The sequence below is a fragment of the Mobula hypostoma genome, chromosome 15 (assembly GCF_963921235.1).
Source record: "Mobula hypostoma chromosome 15, sMobHyp1.1, whole genome shotgun sequence".
NCBI lineage: Eukaryota > Metazoa > Chordata > Chondrichthyes > Myliobatiformes > Myliobatidae > Mobula > Mobula hypostoma.
In genome coordinates, this window is record NC_086111.1 from 18,824,329 (window position 1) to 18,838,337 (window position 14,009).

The 14,009-nt window shown below is 39.9% G+C and overlaps 1 protein-coding gene across 4 annotated transcripts in view; it reads right to left on the bottom strand.

Annotated features, from left to right (window-relative positions):
* The window catches only part of rad54l2 (RAD54 like 2), a 227,155-nt gene that overhangs the window by 111,139 nt on the left and 102,007 nt on the right, over window positions 1–14,009 (bottom strand). For 3 of the 4 annotated variants that reach the window (XM_063067816.1, XM_063067817.1, XM_063067814.1), the window contains exons 2-3: window positions 11,946–12,030; window positions 4,567–4,739 (exon numbers count right to left, since the gene is read on the bottom strand). In XM_063067816.1, coding sequence (XP_062923886.1) covers window positions 4,567–4,684 — 118 coding nt within the window. In that variant the 5' untranslated portion in view covers window positions 4,685–4,739; window positions 11,946–12,030. The remainder of the gene's footprint in view (window positions 1–4,566; window positions 4,740–11,945; window positions 12,031–14,009) is intronic. The other variant, XM_063067815.1, reaches the window with a different exon arrangement.

Consider the following 14,009-nt stretch of genomic DNA (forward strand, 5'->3'; position numbering starts at 1 on the left):
CTTCTCCTATCATTTTGGATCTCCCCCTCCCCCTCCCACTTTCATATCTCCTACTAGCTCTTCTTTCAGTTAGTCCTGACGAAGGGTCGCGGCCTGAAATGTCAACTGTACCTCTTCCTAGGGATGCTGCCTGGCCTGCTGTGTTCACCAACAACTTTGATGTTTGTTGCTGAACAGTGCTTGTCTACTTATATACATTACTGTCTCCCAGGCAGAATAAGCACTGGCACACAAAAACAGCATCCAAGGCCATGCTCTCTTCTTCCTACTACCGTCAGGCAGGAGGTACAAGGAGCTGTCGGTCCCACACCACCAGGTTCAGGAATGGTTATTATCAGGCTCCTGAACCAGTATGGATAACTTAACTGACCTCAATGCTGAACTGATACCACAACCTTAAGACTCATCTTCAAGGATTCTATAACTCAAAGTTCAAGTTGCAAAGTCCCTGAAAGTGTGTCTTTAGGTTGTAGAATCAGTTGTTGACAGACTCACTTTCAAGGACTCTACAATTCATGCTCTCGGTATCATTAATTATTTTATTTATTTGTGCAGTTTATCTTTTGCATTTTGGCTGTTTGTCCATCTTTATTTAAGCATAGATTTCTTACATTTAATTGTATTTCTTTATTTTCCTGTAAATGCTTACAAGAAAATGATTCTCAAGGTAGTATATGATGACATATACAAACTTGCATAATAAATTTATTTTGATTTTGACAATATTCTCCCTGTACTCACCTTCCAGTCTACATTTCAAATTTTCGAACACTTCATGCATAAAGCCACCACTAACTTGATAAATTGGTTTATTATTGTCACATTTACCGAGGTGCAGTGAAAAACGATTCATTCATAGGGATCATTTCATCACATCAGCCATGACAAGGTAGACTGGGAGGTCAAGAGTCCATCTCATTGTACTGCCTGATAGGAGAGGGAGAAGAGATAATGCCCATGGTGAGTGGGGTCCTTGATTATGTTGGCTGCTTTACCAAGACAGCAAAAGAAGACCGAGCTGTATCTACAACCCTGTTTCTATAATATCTTATTTCCCACCTGGCCAGTGTTTCTCAGAACTTTGATAGGACCATTACCTCTGGTAAATTCCTTAGCACCATTCACACCTTAACATCAGTGCTTATCTTTTCAAAATACCTCCCTGTGCAACAGGTACTCTTTTACCTTTCTCCCTTCCCACAATCCAAGACTTCAAATCATTTCCAAGTAAAGTGGCAATTACTTTACAGTATGTCACTTCCTTCAGTTTAGTAAACCATCCACTGCTTATATTAGATCCAGATCCAATTTTCCCTCCGGAACATATTTGAACCTGCTTGTCATGCTCACCTAGGACACTATCTCACTGATTGAGCTTGATTTCATTTGAAGGATTGATGACTGCTCCACTCTCCACACAACAGTGTAAATGCTTCCATGTATATCCAATGCTATCACCAAGATTACAACCAGTTTTGTTGCAGGTCCTGAACCAACAAAGTACACACAAATCAAAAACGCAAACACGAGGAAATCTGCAGATGCTGGAAATTCAAGCAACACACACAAAATGCTGGTGGAACTGAGCAAGCCAGGCAGCATCTCTAGGAAGAGGTACAGTCAACATTTCAGGCCGAGACCCTTCGTCAGGACTAACTGAAAGAAGAGATAGTAAGAGATTTGAAAGAAGAACAAATCAAAAACTACTTGAACAATTTACATAAAATGGTTTTAGTACTCTTACAGACACCACTTGATCAATACCAGAGACACCAAAGGACAATGACAAAGATCTGAATTGCTTCTCTGCTGGAAACTTAAACCAGCACTGTAAACCTTTAGTCTGCTAAATAATGTAAAAAGTCTTCAAGTCAACTGATAGCAAAACCTAAGCTTGCAACCCAAGTCCTGTTCTTCCAAATCCAGCAGCTAGATCTACTTATCAGGCCTACAAAAATAAAGGACTTGAAAAATCAAGAACCTACTCCAGCACCCAGGGCATGCCCTTTTCTTACTGTTACCATCAGGTAGGAGATACAGAAGCCTGAAGGCACACACTCAGCGATTCAGGAACAGCTTCTTCCCCTCTGCCATCCGATTCCTAAATGGACATTGAAGCTTTGGACACTATCTCATTTTTTTTAATATACAGTATTTCTGTTTTTGCACATTTTTTAATCTATTCAATATCTGTAATTGTTTAATTGTTTTATTTTATTTATTATTATTTTGTTTTCACTCTCTGCTAGATTATGTACTGCATTGAACTGCTGCTGCTAAGTTAACAAATTTCGCGTCATATGCCGGTGATAATAAACCTAATTCTGATTCTTTTGGGAAGACTCTCTTCTGTTCTCATGATTCAGTAATTGAAGTGAAAAAATTCATTTATCTGAGCTTATAAAAGAGCCACTAATGTCCTTTGGGACAGTGAAACAGAAGGGTCCTATACCACCTTCATCAATGAAATGCTATGAAAAAAACTTTGCAAGATGAACAAAATATAAATGTTGTTCAGTTGTGCGATTGAAGTGAAATCACAATGCTGGTAGTCCTCCTATGTAATCACTTAACACTTGCTAATATGCTGTAGAATTGAGAAATTTTTCACATTAGCTGTTGCTCTGTTGGTTGGTGCTTGCTTCCAAGGGCCGAAATAAAAATACCTGAATTAATAGTTTTGCAGAACTGATATGGTACTACTTTTGGACATTAGAGATATCACAGGACTGTTTCAAGCAGCTTTTTCTTCTATACTACCCATTATCTCTACCAGTATAGATAACAAGAGCTGAGGGCCAGATTTTTCTTAATAAGAAAACTTGTGGGTGGGGCAATATGGGAGGGAGGAAATGGGCTTGTTTTCTGTTGTTCTTTTTGTTGCTTGTTGTGTTTGGTGCTGTTCTGCCAAGTACTGTGGGGGTGCTATGCTGGTGTGAGAACGTGTGGTGACACTTGCAAACTGCCCCCAGCACATCACTTGCTGTATTAGTTGTTCATGCAAACAACACATTTCACTGTACCTTTTGATGTACATGTGATAAATGGAATTGAATCTGATGAGATATACAAATAAAGCTCATAATTCAAAGAACTCTGGCCATTATGTACCGCTTAACAAATATTGCAAAAATTGACAAATTATCAAATTGTTCTGAGTGGACGCTTGCTGTCTGGACACTTATTGTATTATACAAATTATTAGGTGAATGTTTTTAAAAACATGTGATGGTGGTAAAGGTCTCAGGAATGCTGCTAAATTTTGAAAGGTGCTAAAGAGAGGCAAGTCTTTCCATGTGTGGGGAATTTGTATTAGATTCTGGGGATGGATAATTAACTCAGAGCTGTAGAATGAGTGAATCAATCTAGGGCAAGTGAAGAGCTGGAGAGCTTACAACAACAGAAAGAAATAAAGGCAAAATAAGTCCATGCTTAAAAATTTTTGGAAACTATATTCACTAAACATCTATAATTGCTCTGTTTATAGTTCATCTCTAGTAGTGGTTAAACCATTAGTGGTAGTTGACAATTGTTTTATGACGATGGTCACCATTGCAACTTTGTATCCTGCAAGTAAACCATCAGTATTCCAACTGGTACTGTAGTGAGTAAACCTCTTTAAGCTCCAAAGACATTTGCAATGGTCATTTATGACGTTTTCAGAGGCAATACAATTCTACCCGAGAACAGCCTTACCAAGAGGATCTCTCATAATCTGTGAGACAGATCTAAGTGTTCAATATTCTGCTGTCTTGGTTTTTTTTAATCCCCAAATAATGTAAATTGAATAGCTTTGTTTGAAGTGAGTATCAACCAAGCAAACCTCGAGGTAACATAATTTTTCATAATTATAAACATCATTATTTTTTCTTGGTTCTACAAATCAGCTTACTGACGGGACAAAAGCAGTAAATAAGAGGGGCTTCTGTAGCCTTTGGTAGCTTAATCAAGATGTCAATAAAAACAATACATTGTGTTTTTAGGAATAAAACAAATTAATAATTTATATGTCAGCTGACACTCACTAAATAGTAATGGGCACATTGTCTCCATTATGAGACTGCAACTCAAGCTGAAGAGAGAACTAGGTAAGTTAATGCGATAAAAAACAGATGATCGGAAAATGAGTGGAGAATGAGTCCGTTAGGCCACATGGCCTATGTCATAAGAAAACCTGCAAATGTCTGAAAAATCCAAAGGCAATTACACAATGATGTCTATTCATGATTTGTTTCACAGGTATTAAGATTCTAATTGGTTGTTGTGGATACATTTGGTGCACAATAGTGCCTCAGCTTAAAAGCTCACCTCAAAAATAAATGCATGGTTATTAATCTAGTATCCTTTGAGTAACGGCACTGAACCATCAGCTCACTGTCAAACACTTAAAAATGGTGTACAAACCCACAATCTCCTCAGTTATCTCTGCCAATAGCTAAATTGACACTCAAAATTAAAGGAACACAAAAGTACCTAACAGTATTACTAAAATTTTAATCAAAATCTCACAACAATCTTAACTTCTTTATGCTTATCTAGAATTGCAAAGGGTCACTGGCTGCTCACCATTTTCTTCCAGGTCATCCTCGTCATCGCCATCATTGTCCTCCATCTCCTCCTCTTCCTCTTCCACATCCTCCGACTCCACATCTGGATCACTCCCTGAGATAGACTCGTCCTCCATGGCCCAGAACAGCAGACACTGTGCATTACAAATTCATTATCCCTCCTCTGTGGACCTGCAACAACAGCAGCACAAAGCATGGGGATTAATTGCATTCAGGATATCACATTTAGCAATTACAAATGTCAACATCATGTGATAATGAAATGTTACATAATGAAAACAATCTGCTGGATGGAAACACTGACATTCAAAATCTATGCCATCTTCCTGAAAGGGCATACTTGCTTAGAGAAAGAAATACACTCCCAATTTGGCTAGTTACTATTAACTTAAAAGCATTTAAAGCTATGAAGCAATGATGGATGTTCAAGGTAATACTTCATAGCTCTCAAAGATACTGGGCAGACAAAATTTTCATTCAAGGCTTACTAAGGAAGTTAAATTGAAATAAAAGTCCTGTTGCAATAATTTGTACTAATCCAAATGTCTGGGAAGAATTCAGAAACCAGCAAAGGATGGCAAAAATAAAAAGGGAGAAATGGATTACAAGCTTTCAAGAAACATAAAAGCTTTGGAAAGCACATAAAAGGGAAACAAGAAATTAAGGCAAACATTAATCTCTTAAAGGATGTGACAAGAGATTTAATAACAGGAAACAAGGAAATGGTAGAGACTCCAAACAAATATTTCACATCCGTAGAAGACACTAAAAGCATCCCAAAAATGGTAGAAAATCAGTAGCAATAGAGAGGGAACTATTTCAAATAACTTATAAAGAGGTACTACAGAAGCTGATGGGACCAAAAGCAGCCATCCCCTTAACCTGATAGGCTGCATTTCAGGGTCTTAAGTCACTGCAGAGATGGTAAATGCATTGTTTGAATGAAAAATACAAAGCAATTCAAGACATCACATCCTCCAACAACCACACAAAATGTGAGAGAAACTCAGTAGGTCAGGCAGCATCTATGAAAAGGAATAAAGAGCTGATGTTTTGAGCCGAGACCCTTCATCAGGACTGGCTTTTAGATTTCCAGCATCTGCAGTATCTCTTGTGTTTATGACATCCTCCAACATCAGTATTCTCTGACTGAAGCAAAACGTATTGCCGTTAGTCACCAAGACAATTTCAATAGCACATCACAAACCCATGAACTCTACTGAATTGAATTGAATTGAATTGACTTTATTTCTTACATCCTTCACATACATGAGTAAAAATCTTTACGTTACATCTCCATCTAAATGTGCAATGTGCAATCAATCATAGTAATTTATAATAAACAGAACAGTCAATGTAATATAGAGTACGCTCAAATCAGTGTGAGTTCACCAGTCTGATGGCCTGGTGGATCCTACCAGTTATTAAATACAAGGGTTCACATACTTTTTTCCAACCTGGACTGTGAATGATTCAACAATGTGTTCAAGAAAGACAAGAAAAGTACAATTGTTTTGTGTGTTATTAGTTTAGACAGATTGTGTTTGTCTATTATTGTGACTTAGAAGAAGATCAGACCACATTTTATGAGTTACATATACAGGAAACCAGGTAATTGCAAAGGGTACACAAACTTTTTCTTGTAACAGTGGGTAGGAAAGGTGAGGAGGCCCTGAAGAGAGATTTTAGGGAACTAGGTAGAAAGCTAAAAAACCTAGGACCTCAAGGGCAGTAATCTCTGGATTGCTGCCCGTGTCACGTGCTAGTGAGAGTAAGAATAGGAACATCTGACAGATAAATGCATGGCTGAGGAACTGTTGTAGGGGGCAGGGGTTCAGATTTCTGGATCATTGGGATCTCTTCTGGGGAAGCTTCGACCTGTACACAAAGTTACAGTAGAACATGAGGGGAGGGCGGGTGGCAATATTCCTGTGGGCGGGTTTGCCAGAGCAGTTCAGGAGGGTTTAGTCTAATTTGGCAGAGGGATGAGAACTGGAATGATAGAGCTGATGATGGGGTAGTTAGTTTACCCACATGTGTAGTAAGACTGCTAGCAGGACAGGCTGAGGACAGAGCAAAATTGCAGTCAATGGGATGAGTTGCAATATAAAAGGGGGACAAAATCAAAAAGGATGATGAATACAGGAGTAAAAGTGTTGTATTTGAACAGATGCAGTATTCCGAATAAGGTAGATGAATTCGTAGCAAAGTTAATAGATTGCCATGCATGAACGACGTTGTGGGCATCACTGAATCATGACTGAAAGAAGATTATAGCTGGGAGCTTAACATCCAAGGATACATATTGTATTGAAATGACAGACTGATAAGCTATGGGGAGGGGGGGGGGGACAGCAGCATGGCTCCGTTGGTAAAATATGAAATCAAATCCTTAGAAAGAGGTGACATAGAATTGGAAGGTGTAGAATCATTGTGGCTTGAGCTAAGGACCTGTGAGGGTAAAAAGATACTGATGAGATTTAAATATAGACCTCCGGACAGTAGCAAAGATGTAGGCTGCAAATTACAACGGGAGGTAGAAAATGCATTTCAAAAGGACAACGTTACAATAGTAATGGGGGATTTTGATAGGCAAGTAGATTGGGAAAATCAGGTTGGTGCTGGATAACAAGAGGGGGAATTTGTAGACTGCTTACAAGATGGCTTTTTAGAGCAGCTCATGGTTGAGCCCACTAGGGGATCAGCTATTTTAGATTTAGTATTGTGCAATAAACCGGAATTGATTAAAGAGCTTAAGTTAAAGGAACTCTGATGAGACAGTGATCATAATATGATAGAATTCACCCTGCAATTTGAGACAGAAATGTTTAAATCAGATGTATCAATATCATAGTGGAGTAAAGGGAATTAGAGCCAAGAGAGAGGAGTTGGCCAAAATTGATTGAAAGAGAATACTAACAGGGATGACTGCAGAGTAGCAGTGGCTGGACTTTTTGGGAGTAATTCAGAAAGTGCAGGATAGATACAGCCAAAAGAATTAGTATTCTAAAGGCAGGATGATGCAATTGTGGCTGACAAGGGAAATCAAAGCCAACATAAAAGCCAAAGAGAGGGCATATAATAGAACAAAAATTAGTGGGAAGTTAAAGGATTGGGAAGCTTTAAAAAACCAACAGAAGATGACGATAAAAGTCATAAAGAAGGGAAAGATGGAATATGAAGGGAAAGCTAGCCAATAATATTAAAGAGGATACCAAAAGTTTCTTCAGATATATAAACAGTAAAAAAAGAGGCAAGGTTAGAGATCGGATCGTTAGATTATGATGCTGGTGAGGTAGTAAAGTGGGACAAGGAAATGGCAGACAGACTACATAAGTATTTTGCAACAGATTTCACCCTGGAAGATACGAGCAGTATGCTGGAAGTTTAAGAGTATCAGGGGGCAGAAGTGAGTGAAATTGCCATTACTAGGGAAAAGGTGCTTGGGAACCTGAAAGGTCTGAAGGTAGATAAATCACCTGGATCAGATGGTATACACCCCAGGGTTCTAAAAGAGATGGCTGAAGAAATTGTGGAGGCATTAGAAATAATCTTTCAATTAGATTCTCGCATGGTTCCAGAGGGCTTGAAAATTGCAGATGTCACTCCACTCTTCAAGAAGGGAGGGAGGCAGAAGAAAGAAAATTATTGGCCAGTTAGTCAGACCTCAGTATTAGGGAAGACATTGGAGTCAATTATTAAGAATGAGGTTTCAGGGTACTTGGAGGAACATGATAAAATAGGCCATAGTCAGCATGGTTTTATCAGGGGACATCTTGCCTGACAAATCTGTCAGAATTCTTTGAGGAAATAACAAGGATAGACAAAGGAGAATTGGTGGATGTTGTGTGGATTCTCAGAAGGCCTTTGACAAGGTGTTACAGATGAGGCTAGTTAACAATTTGGTATTACAGGAAAATACTAGCATGGATAGAGTATTGGCTGATTGGCAGGAGGCAAAGAGTGAGAATAAAAGAAGCCTTACAACACACACAAAATGCTGGAGGAATTCAGCAGGTATCTATGGAAAAGAGTACAGTCGGTGTTTCGGGCTGAGACCCTTTGGCAGGACTGGAGAAACAAAAACTGAGTAGATTTAAAAGGTGGGGGGGCGGGGGGAGAGAAACACAAGGTGATAGGTGAAACCGGGAAGGTGGGGATGAAGTAAAAGAGCTGGGAAGTTGATTGGTAAAAGAGATACAGGGCTGGAGAAGGGGGAGTCTGATAGATGAGGACAGAAGGCCATGGAAGAAAGAAAAGGATAGAGGAGCACCAGAGGAAGGCGATGGGTGGGCAAGGAGATAAGGTGAGAGAGGGAAAAGGAGATGGGGCATGGTGGGGGGGGGGAAGCATTATCCCTGCAGAGGAACATCCATTTAGAATGGAGATGAGGAGGAATATCTTTGGCCAGAAAATGGTGAATCTGTGGAATTTGTTGCCACAGGTGGCCATGGGTATATACCCAAGTCATTGGATATATTTAAGGCAGAGGTTGATAGGTTCTTGAATAGTCAGAGCATAAAAGGTTACAGAGAGACAGGAAATTGGGGCTGAGAGGGAAATGGATCAGCAATGATGAAATGGCAGCGCGCACTCGATGTGCCAAATGATACAATTTTGCTCCTAAATCTTATAGTTTCCAATCTTCATACTGAGTGCATACTTCTCCACTCTGTATTCCATCTGCCACTTCTTTGCTATTTTCCTAATCTCTCCAAGTCTTTCTGCAAACTCCCTGCTTCCTCAAGACTACCTACCTCTCCATCTATCTTTGGGTTATCTGCAAACTTAGCCACACAGCCATCAATTTCATCATTAAGATCAATAAAAAAAAGTAATGGACCCAACACTGATCTATGTACAACAGCTCCTGTCATCAACAGCCTACCAGAAAAGGCCCCCTTTATTCCCACTCTTTGCTTTCTACCAGCCAGTCAGTCTTCTATCCATGCTAGTATCTTTCCTGTAATACCACGGGCTTTTATCTTATTTAACAGCCTGATGTGCAGCATCTAGTGAATGACCTTCCGAAAATCCCAATAAACAACATCCACTGATTCCCATTTGTCTATTCAGCCTGGTATTTCCTCAAAGAATTCCAATAGACTTGCCAGGCAAGATTTCCCCTTAAGGAAACCATACTATCTATTTTATTGTGTTCCTCCAAATACCCTGAATCTGCATCCTTAACATCTTACCAGCCACTGAAGGTACACAAGCTGGCATATAATTTCCGATCTTTTGCCTCCCTTCCTTCTTTAAAAATGGAATGACATTTGTGATTTTCCAGTACTCCAAAACCATTCAATCTAATGATTCTTGAAATGTCACTACTACGGCCTCCACAATCCCTTCAGCTATCTCTTTCAGAAACCTGGGGTGTAGTCCATCTGGCCTGGGTGGGTTACTCACCTTCTAATCTTTCAGCTTCCAAAACACATCCTTCATTGTAATAGCAACTATATTCACTTCTGCCCCCTGACACTCTCAAAATCTACTGCATCCTCATGATGTGAATACCTCGCAAACTACTTATTCAGTTCATCCAACTTTTCTTCTATATAAATTCTATCAAGTTATGATCACTGTCTCAAGAGTTCCTTTACCTTAAGTTCCCTAATCAAACCTGATTCACTACACAAAATACAATTAAGAATTGCCTTTCCCCTGGTGGGCCCAATCACAAGCAGCTCTAAAAATCCTTCTTGTCGCATTCTACAAATTCCTTCTCTTGGGACCCAGCACCAACCTGATTTTCCCAATGTATCTGCATGTTGAAACCTCTCAGGACCATCATAACATTGGCCTTTTTATATGCCTCTTCAATCTCCCATTGTAATTTGTAGCCCACATCCTGGTTACTGTTCAGAGGTTTGTATATAATTCCCATCAGGGTCTTTTTATCCTTTTTGCAGTTTCTTAACTCTACCCAAATATACTACATCTTCTGATCCTATGTCACCTCTTTCTAAGGATCTGACTTCATTTTTCACCGAAGGAGCCACACCACCCCTTCTGTCCACCTGCCTGTCCTTTCGATACGATGTGTATCCTTGGATGTTAATCTCCCAGCTGTGATCTTCTTTCAACATGACTCTGTGATCATACCTGCTAATTTCTAATTGAAGTATGAAATCTACCTTATTTTGCATACTACGTGCAATCAAATATAACACCACCCTTCTTATCAATTAAGTCTCCATGTTGCCTGAAGTTTTTTTTCTTTATTCTGGAAACTTCATTCACCTCTCCTGCATTCTCCTTCTTTTACCTTATCCATATTTTTTCAAAGTTGTTGAACCCACCTGCTTACTATTTTGTTTAAAGCCCATCCACAGCCTTACTTGTTCGCCAGAACCCTGTTTCAGCACGGTCCAGGTGGACCCTGTCCCATTGGAATAGCTCCCTGTTTCCCCAATACTGGTTTCAATGTCCCATGAATTCAAACCCACATCTCCCTCGCCAACCTTCAAGTCGCACTTTTAACTCTCTGATCGTGTTAACCCTATGCCAACACAGGGCTCAGTTAACAATCCAAAAGATTTTTATCGTTTTGATTCTGTTTTTAATCCTTAGCTGCTCAAACTCCCTCAGCAGAGTCTCTTTCCTCATTCTTCCTACGTTGTTGGTACCTGCATGGATCATATCTACTGGATCTTTTCCCTCCTACTCCAAATTCCTCTTCAGGTGAAATGAGATGTCCAGAATCCAGACATCACACAGACAACAGTCCCTTTGGGACCCTTGATCCTTGAGACACAGAATTGTGTCTATAGGCATGACTATACTATCCCCAATTACAACTACATTTCTTTTCTCTCCCCCCACTTGAAAAGCTCTCTGGACTACAGTGCCATGGTTCCTTCCTACAGCTCCCAATCTCATCCTCACAGGGAGCAACAATCTTTGACCTGGTGGGTAAGCTCAAAACTAAGGCTCCTCAAGCACTACCTCTTAGATCCTCCTACCCGCCACACTCGCAGTCACACCCTCTTGTCCCGGGCCAGAGTGGACACAGATCATGCTGCGCCTAATCTTATGGACAACCGAGTCCCTTCAAATACCTTACAATCTTTCACTGCTTCAAACTCAGCTTTTCTTTTTTTTTCTGCTGCCTTCACATTTTTCCATTTTCTATTCCATCTGTCATAAGCTCATCTGTTCACTTGATCTATTTGTGTTCCTCTGAAGACTCTCTGCGTTCTCCCAGCAACATATACTGTCAACCAATTTTTCATCAGGATGCAGTCTCTTGGGCCCTCATCTAAATCGTAAATATATATGGTTAACAGCTGGGGGAAGAAAAATTGCACAATGAAAAAAAAACAACTAGATTCTGCTAAGCTACAAATCCCAAATAAACAATTCAACAATCACCTGCAGGATCCAAGTAACTATACTATCTGAGGTCCCGACTAAATATGTCTGATGGGAAGAGGGCCATGGCACTTACATTTCACTCCTGAAGAGACATGAAGATAAAGATTAAGATCAGCATTATTTGTAACATGTACATCAAAAAACACAGTGAAATAATTGCGTCAAATCAAGTCAGCAAGGATTTTTTTGGGGCAATCGTCGAGTGTTGCCATGCTTCCAGCGCCACCCCCACAACTACTATCCCTAAACACAAGTTATTGGAATGTGGGAGGAAACTGAAGCACCGGGAGAAACCAATATGGTCATGGGAGAACATACAAGCTTCTCACAGACAGCAGCAGGAAATGAGCCCCGACTGGTGAATGCTTAAATCAAATGCGATAACCACTATGCTACCACGCTGTCCTTCGTAGGCAAAAATCTCCATTCTGTTGGTTACAATTGCATTGAACTCAATGGACTACTTTTGCTTGTGGTCTGGGGCACTAGCTGATGTCATTGATTACCACTATCTCTTGGGAAGAAACTCCTGATCACTGAGAGATGCTCAAGTTATCCACACTGCAGAGCAGTGTTGAGTATAATGTGGGACCAACACAGAGACCTGGAAGTCAATCTTATGTGATTCTTGATTCCAGAGAATCTATAGCTACAAAGACAAAAATAAAAGACTTCACCCTCAAAAGGAAATAGAGCTTACACAGAATTGCATAATCAGTTTACATTTCCACTGCAGCTTTTCTGAAGAAATTTTTAAATAATAAGTGTGTATTTATGAAGTACAGCTGCAGTGCTAACAAAATGGTGCATGGAATTTTGTTTTCAACACTTCTGGCCAAGAGAATATTTGCTGTTGTAATCAGAATTGATTCTCACGACTCAGTACATGCTTTGGCAACACTGAGTCTTGAGGAGTAAGCGTGGTCCACTGAGTTCTCCATTGGCACAGTGCTGCAACACTTTTTATCATCCAAGCTACAGCTGACCAATTAACTGTGCTCTCCTGTGTCCATTAATCTGCCAGAAAATTGGACAAAGATAAAAAAAAATAACTGATTGCACAAAGGTACAAGAATAGAAAATGGAAAAAATAATGTATTTAACAACAGAGATACAGAAGATCATATTGGGTCAATATTGAATGAAAGACTTATCAAATGTTGTAACGCCTAGTTATTACCTTGTAGAAAGAGCAGTTTAATTCCAAGACAAGCAATACAGAATTACTGTTACAGAATCACAGATTATGATTAGTTCCCAGTTGGCAGGGATTGCCAGTGGAACAGTCAACCACTGAAAACTGCTTTTGGGAAGTTATTGTTTTGCCACTAATATTGAACTGCCTTGAGACTCACCACAACATTGTTATATGGGTACAAAGTAAAACTCTCTGTAGCATTTCAGGTGCAACCACACAATTCATTTGTCCGTTTACATGAATGTACACGTATATAAACTTTCAATTTATTACATTTTCCTTATAGTAGCACTGACTCCTTACCACCTCAATTTGATGTGACCTCACTCTATGAAGCTATTTTTACCATAAAAAAAAGAGAAAGAGTTTGAGGAGATTTGCTGTGTCACCAAAGACTTTAACAGATTTCTACAGATATAATGTCCAGCTCCTGGCCTTCACGTGTGGCTTAGCTACTAAGCCCAGCAGAACCATTTATACTGACAGGACAAGGGGCAAAGGCAGGTTATCGGCATCTTAAAACCAGTCGCTTCGGGCAGATGGGGCTTATCAGCCGTGGTTGGTAGCTCACCTAGGAGATGGAAAACTCTGATCTCAAACCTCCACGGCCTTGTGGCTATACCAACTCACTGGGAAGGACTCAAGAGTAAACCAGAAGGAAAAATTCAGAGCTGGAGTCCCCAAGGCAGTCTAACATTGAGAAAGAGTTCCAAGGACTCGCAACCTCTCGAAGTTTGCCTCATCAGTCTTAAAAGACAACCCTATTGTTAAACAGTGACCTGCATCTCCAAGTTCTTTAGCAAGGCCATATCCTCTCCATATCCGCAGTGTTAAGAACACCCAGAACCATACATACTACATTT